This window comes from Pundamilia nyererei, unplaced genomic scaffold, assembly GCF_000239375.1.
Source record: "Pundamilia nyererei isolate P.nyererei 1_Seehausen unplaced genomic scaffold, PunNye1.0 scaffold00003, whole genome shotgun sequence".
Taxonomy (NCBI): Eukaryota; Metazoa; Chordata; class Actinopteri; order Cichliformes; family Cichlidae; genus Pundamilia; species Pundamilia nyererei.
This window is the reverse complement of record NW_005187404.1, coordinates 690,967-698,600: the sequence shown is the minus strand read 5'-3', so window position 1 is coordinate 698,600 and position 7,634 is coordinate 690,967. Positions and strand designations below refer to the sequence as shown.

Genomic DNA, 7,634 nt, shown 5'->3' with positions numbered 1-7,634 from the left:
TGGATGAATTTTAAATGTACCTCCTGCATGGCACATCCCAAGTTCTACCTTAATCCGGCTTTTCACTTAACAAACTCAACACGTTACTGTCCCTAACGTGTGTGTGTGTGTGTGTGTGTGTGAGTGCGCACGCATGTACACATACTCCTGATGCTGTGTTCATTTTTCACACTTGCACTGTAGACATAGGTTTTTAACACGTCACCAATATTAATTTCATGAGTTCTGCCGACTGCTGACGTGCCCATTGCTGCGAGGAGTTTGAGCTCTGTCTTTTGTTCTCTTCCTCTCGGTGTTTTTCAGAGTTGATGATTGACAGGAAAGAGCCAGAGTTCCAGGAGCTGAACGAGAGGGCCCGAGCTCTGAAACACATCCTAAGCACCCTGCCTGATGAGATCAATGACCGAATGGGCTTGCTACATACCATCAAGTAAGACAGCTGTGTGTGTGAATGTGCACGTGTGTTGCAGTGTGACGTAAATCAGGTTCACTACTACGTGCAAAATTTCGATCAGATTAAGTGATTAAAGTAGCAGAAAGCAAGCCCTTTTGACTTACAACATCTCGATGGTTGATTAAAAGTGAAAGAGTTGGCTTTTAGTAACTGTTCTCCAATTAATATTTTATTATATGCACTAAGACGCTGCCTGGCATTACATAGCTCTCATTTCTTTTATTCCAACTGGCCAACCGGAGCATGTCTTTGTTTCTAAGCCGTAAGATTCCTTTCAAAGGTTGGGCAGTGTGCACAGCAGTGATGGCGAAACTATTAACGTCCCTGTCCGCCGCGCTGCACGGACGCTATAGAGAGAAAGTGAGAGATGTTTCATCTTCTTGGCCCACTTTGCCATTATTTTGATGGAATTCAATACTCTTAGTGAGTCAGTGCTTAAGTTACTTACCCAGCGGAGGGCTTAGAAATAAAATCAATTCAAAGGGAATGCTAAGAAATTAAAGTTATGAAACGGCAGATTTCAAGTGCATGCGAGGGGAGAGGGAGAGAGAGAGAGACAGAGAAAGAGAGTTGAAGGTGAGAGCGTGTTTGTGAGAACAGGGGGAAGAAAGGGGAGACAACAAGCTGGATCAAAGGACTGTAGTTTCAGGGTATCAGTGCCTGATAAAAACAGACAGATTTGAAGATTTCTCTATATATATATATATATTTTTTCTTTCTAACATGCACTCACTTGTGCGTGTCATCCGCAGAGATGTTGCCAGTGCCATCAAGGAGCTGCTAAACACTGTTAATACTGTCTTAAGGAAATACCAACATCAGAACAGACGGGTAAGTGGATACATTAGTAAGTTTAAGAAAAAAAAAAGTGCCGGTGCGCACAAACACAGTTGCTGTGAAATAAGTGGAGCTGAAAGGCTGTCTGTATTTATTGGTTAGGTAGTGGAACAGCAGAAGAAAGAGTTTGTGAAATACTCCAAGAGCTTCAGTGACACTCTCAAAACCTACTTCAAAGATGGAAAGTAAGACACTGTTTCTAGTGTATTTTTTTACCCCTTTTCTTTTTTTTTCTCCATCACATCTTCAACCTTTTCTCATTCGTGTCCGCACACATAGCCACCAACGCATTCACTAGTCGTACACACCCACCCACGCCTGCACGCCTTGCCTGTTTGCATAGACGCTCACGCGCACACCCACTGTCACCCATGTAAATGGTGGTTGTTTGATCACAGGCCCGCTACCATCAAATCCACCAATGCTGAATAATTCCCTTGACCCACTTCCTGTGGATCCATCCTGGCTTGTGTTCTCTGAAGCCTGACATTCTCTATTCCAGCCAGATCAAAGTGTTCCCCGGATCAATCCTAATATTGTTGCCACGCTTTTCGGGTTTTTTTTTCTCCCCGTGTGAGTGACACGTGTGTCCTTGTCTTTCTGTTCCGGTTGTTTCCAGAGCAGTAAATGTGTTTGTCAGCGCCAACCAGCTCACCCACCAAATCAACATGATAATGCGGGCCTTCAAGACTGGCGGCCCAGCGGCGGCGGCCCGAGAAGACGCGAAGAACAGACGCGCGCACACACAGGAGAAGCGTTTTCATTAGAGGACAGGCGAAACAAGGCTTTTTATTTGTAAAGGTGTTTTATTATTTTTTTTGGGGGGGGGCTGTATAATTTATAATTCTGTGGCTCTGAGGGGAGATCAGGTAGTTTCGAGTTTCAAAGCACGTCAGGCTGACAGTAATTGCTGGGGATTTTTTTTACTCTTTAATGTTGTTCTTTTATCAGATTCTTAAGTCAATATTTTCTACGCTCCCCTCTGCATTTTCCACTCTGTTCAGATCATGTCAGTGTTTCCCTTGTCCTTAAAAGTTTGGCAATTGCATATAAGTCCTTAAAAGTTATCATTTTGGCAATTACTAATATCCAGCCAATACGGTTTGTAGTCATTTGTAATTTGATTGATTTGCCAAAGACCAAGATGCCATCTTTAAATGTTTTGTTTTTTGTTATTTTGTTCTGACCAAAAGCCCACTGATTCTAACCCTTTTTCTTTAGCTCCCCATAGGTATCATCTATATGTGCCATGTGTATATACATGTATACTTAACTGGACTTCTCTCGCTGTCTTGTATTTTAATGTTTCCAGCTAGAGCGTTACTGCTCCAAAGCTGCAGATTTCAATTCATTTCAAATGAGTGACGACTTAACCTTCACATGTTTACGCAGATGTCTCTGATTATGAACATATTGTCTCTTTGTCACCTTCTGTTCAACTCCTACTCTGTAGTTTTCATGACGTTTTCAAGGCCAGTGAAAATAAAATGAAGGGACCTGAACTTCTTTGAGAACTCTTAAAGAAGTCATGACGAGTTAAACCACTTTTCTTCTTCTTCTTCCTCTTGCAAATTAAAGAGTTCTGACGTGTGAGAAAGATTTTTCCAAAAGTGGGTCTCTCTTCAGATTTGTATTGTTGTATGAGAGTGCTTCATTTTCGCTCAGTTGCCCTTGCGTTCTCTTTTCTTCGACTGCGCCTCTTTCCTCCCAGAACTAAGAGCCGTACCAATTTTTTTTTTTTTCTTTCTCCTTCCCATTCCAGCAACTTCATTCTTCTCCCTGTATAATAGTGGATTTTCCATGGTGGATTTGTGGAGGGCTATTTTGGGCTCTCTGCTGGCTCCTACATGCACCACTGTAATCCAATTGTGATAGTGTTAATTTTTAAAGCTTTATTATTGAAATTGCTGAGACCTAATTTTCCGATCCTGTCACTGTTGACGGCCGCCATAATCAGCTAATTCGAGTTATTGAAGACCATTAAGTCACACACGGAGATTGGCCATGGTCACTGGAGCAGCAGGAAGGAAGGGCGGTGATTACATCTTTGTTGGATTTACTGTTTGATGCTTTCCACCATGCGAGCTATCGATTTGTTTGAGTTAAACAAATCCCTGAGATACTTTGTTCTCTCTGTGTGTGTGTGTGTGTGTGTGTGTGTGTGTATGCGCGTCTGTGTGTGCATAGCAACAATTGACCTGCAGGATGCCCTCTAACAGGCATTTGAATGATGCTGTAAAGCTGTTTTGTGTGTATTTTATCTTTGTTCAGGTTCACGTCAGTATTTTTCTTTTATTATCAGTCGCCGTGGAATCTTTGTGTGAATCGTGTTGTTGTATGTGGCGTTGTTGCACCTCAGTCTCACACACATTATGTTCGCTCCTGTGCCTAATCTGAGAATAGAAAGGATACACGCGCACGCATACTGACAATAGGCCTGGACTCACAAACTCTCACAACTCTTTTTGACTACTCGGTTGCCAGGAAACTTAGCCCGAGTCTTTAAGAGTGAAGGATAATAAAAGATTTGTTGTGTGTGTGTGGCCTCTGCCACTGTCTGGGCTACTGGGGGGCAGTTCGTTAACTCTCTGTGGGTGTGTGTGCCTGCAGTCAGGGCTGTTGGCGTTGATTGCTTCTTACACGTTGCCATCTTAGAATAACCTCTGGACACAAACTTCAGCCACAAATCGGCCGAGTCTCCTGTAGACGAGAGGCAGCCATTGCTAAGACGGAATAGCCAGAAGGTGAGGATTTGTTTGAAATGTCACACATTTGAAAGTGGTGTTTCCAACACCTCAGAGCTGGACTCTTGGGACAACATACTACACACACCCATGACAGAATGAGAGGTGAAATTGAATGGTAAGTTTGAATTTGTTATTAAGTGTAAAGTTGTGTTTGGTTTCACTGTTTGAACTTTGTGATTGAAAAGAAAACATGCTTGACTTGAGGTATGTGTATACTGGAAGGCCAGGTCTGCCATTACACAGTTAGGAGCTGAGATGCTTTGTTGACGGACAAGTTAACTGCATGTTCTTTTAAAAACTCAGAAGTACTACAGTGACAGTTTTGAGAGGACTAACTGGAGCAAAAGTGACCATCCAGGAAGAGGAGAGGCAACCCTGATAAGTGTGTTTGCTAAAAGATTGCAAAAGGAGTCTTTCCCAGAGGTGGATGCATTCATAAGAAATGCCTCTTACCTTTCAAGCAGCAGCAATTTGGACGGCACATCAAGCTTTCTGTGTTCATTTTTCTTTATAGAGTTGCGTCTGTGCAGTCGCATGCAGACTGAAGCCAGCGGCGTGCCACAAAACAAGTCAGGATGTGGTTGATTAGAAGTTATCACGCTCACAAACAAGATGTGAAGAAATTGTCCCATGAGTATCGGTGTTCTTTTAAATATTACAGTAGTCTAAAGTCATCTTGCAGTCTACTGCGAACCTGTTGTCTGGTTTAACTATCATGTCAAGATCACACTGCAGTTCATCACTGTTATAAAAAAAAGATAATAGCTGCAGCAAAGCATTGATTTATTTATTTATTTTCCCTTTGCTTTCATTACACAGCCTGTCATCTAAATCTCTGTTCAGTTTGATGCCACATCCAGTGAATTTGTCTCATAAACGTTTATGCCATGCTAAAAATGAAACAGTGTTTGCCGCCCCGCTGCCCCTTGGAGTGTTTTGTAGGAGAGTTGGAGTTAAAAAGAAACTTTCTCCCTTTTGACTTCAAATGCGCTTTTAATTTCAGCACAGAGCAATTTCAGAAATCATTCCCTTTTATTCACACTTTTATTCTCTCCATCTATCTGACTGTATTTTATTTCACACTAACGGATATGACAGACTCGACATGCTTTGGCAACCCGCTGCCTTTCTGAGAAATTTTCTTTTGGGGGGGCTTGTTTGACTACTTCCTAAAGTCTTGCAGTTCGGAAAATAGCAGAAACCTTTGCACGCTATCCAACAGTGAAAAGAGGCAACAATAAGCTGCTGCTGTGACCTTGCTGTATGATCACGGTGGCATGACGACCCATGTGAAATAGATATGGCAGGTTATTGAGGGATTATTCTGAGTGCATCTTGTTTTGTCATGTAACACAGACGTTGGGAAATCTATTTTATTCAGTGGTGTGTGTGTGTGTGTGTGTGTTCCCTATTCCACACCAACCTGCATACAGACACGCATTTTACCTCCTTGACCTCACCTGGTTTATTGCTGATTGATTGACAGGTCTGAGCTGTAACCATGGGAACGAGAATGGAGGTGGCACAGCTTGAAAGCAGAATGAACGCTGAGGATTATAGAAAGTTACAGAACCTTTTCCTTGTGAGTCTTTGATTTCAAGTCAGTCTATTGACAGCCTTGTATTACAGCACCTTTATTTCACATTTAAAGAACAGGGTTAAATTATTTATCTCCAATTTTGACAGTATAGAACCATGCCTTTAGATCTGATAAGAAGTGCTATACAAACAAGGGAGTCTTCAGGGATTTACTAAGAAATCATAGGGTTTGAGTATGTTCTACTTACTTTTAGTTTACTGGAGTATATACAGCTTGTCAAGTTAATTTGTTCAAGTACTGCCCTAATTTTTGGGTTCTTCTCATAACTGATGTATAAAAGATGGAGGTAGCCACCTAGAAGTAAGTCGCTTATTTGTGATGCCCTGAACTGCACCAATTTCCTGTCACAGTGTAGCCACAGTCTTAAACACACCTTGATTTATTGTGTGTTCCTTGCTACAACAGCTACGACTTGAAGCTAATCTTAGCTATTAGCCTTACACCATACTACAATAGCTCAAACTTGAAACTAGTCTTAGCTGTCAGTCTTATACTTTGCTTCAATAACTGAGACTTGAAACTAACCTTAGGTATTAGTCTTATACCTTACTATAATAGCTAAGAGATGCACTAGTTTTAGCTAACAGTTTCAAAGAGATTGGAGACATTGTTTACTGAGGTTAAAGTGCTCATGGACTTCTTTAAAGTGGGGGAACTTTGGAGGCAAAAAAGGGAGGCTTTAAATAGCCTGAAGCTATTTCCATCTTTTACATAGTCCACACTCATGATTGACCAACTTTGCTGATGCTGGGAGTGCACTAGTTGGCTGTATTCAGCTGTGTGCCAAGATTGTGCAATATCTCACAATCCTGTTGCTGTTGAATGCAGGACTTCTCAGGTGCATCCCGCTCCTTGTCCCGAATTCAGTTCATCGATCTTGCTTGGTCATCAGTTGGCCACGGGTCCGAGGAGGAATATGGCTTCTTGTTTGACAGCGTGGTTCTCAGTCAGCAGCGCAGTGGCCTCCTCCTGGACAGCGACGCCTCAAAGGAGAAAGAGTGCATTGACTGGGGAGGCCTGTGCTCATTTCTGCTGATGGAGCTTTCCAATAAATTAAAGAACAGCAAAACTGTTAGTGCGCCTTGCTGGAAGCCACCACGCACCCTCACCTGTCCACATCGAGACCCTCTTCAAAAGGTAAAAGGTCCTTTAACCTAGTAGAGACTTACACGAAGAAAAGTTTGTTATGAGAGTCATAGCATGTTGCCTTCCCCCCCCCCCCCCAAACCAATGACCCTCTGCATGTTATCTGAAAACATTTTGACATTGGCAGTCTAGGGAATCCAAAACTCTGCTGACTGGATGGAATTGCACATTATTAAACATTGTGGAAGGAAACGTTCAAAAAGTATTAGGGTCTTGCTCATCAAAATGGCTGACTCCTTTGGAGATAAATGGCTCTGGACTCCTTTAACATCTATCAATTAATATGTAAATGAAGCAGCCGGTATGAAGTCCCCACCGCTTTGGATAAAGTGACGGCTCATCACTTTAATCTTTCAATCCCGAGGATGTCGAAATGTCAGACTGTTGTGTCAGTTGTTTTGAGTGCCTGGAAGGTTTGACAGCCTTAAAGAGGCAGAGTATTGTTGCTTAGATAGCTTTCATTTCTGACCATTACTCCACTAGTTAAGTATCAAATAGAGAATATGGAAACAATGTACTGTATCTATAACCCTGGCAAATTTGTAGCAAAGCAGGAAGTGGTTACTAATGGTGACAAATCCACCAACAGCTTGCAGCTTTTGCATTTTTTTGTACACATTTCACTCAGGGCTTGTTGAAGACCAAAACTGAGCTAAAAGGAGTGAATTCTGGACTTGTATTCATTAAATGGTAACACCAAATATTAATATTTGCTTTATGTCTGCTACAATTGTAGACCAAACTGTTGGGCAGTGCAACTTAAGAAAACACAAGCAAATAGAAAAATGTGGCAAAAGAACATTAAATGTTAAATAAAATACAGCAGAAGCTCTCTATCTGTGAGCTTCTG

At 41.9% G+C, this 7,634-nt stretch overlaps 1 protein-coding gene across 1 annotated transcript in view; it reads left to right on the top strand.

The window, feature by feature from the left end:
* The window catches only part of LOC102202031 (programmed cell death protein 10), a 7,461-nt gene extending 4,626 nt beyond the window's left edge, over positions 1-2,835 (top strand). Inside the window, exons 2-5 of the mRNA XM_005720922.1 lie at positions 304-430; positions 1,207-1,285; positions 1,394-1,476; positions 1,911-2,835. Of these exons, the coding sequence (XP_005720979.1) occupies positions 304-430; positions 1,207-1,285; positions 1,394-1,476; positions 1,911-2,058 (437 nt within the window). The 3' untranslated portion in view covers positions 2,059-2,835. The remainder of the gene's footprint in view (positions 1-303; positions 431-1,206; positions 1,286-1,393; positions 1,477-1,910) is intronic.
* The last annotated feature ends 4,799 nt before the right edge of the window (positions 2,836-7,634 follow it).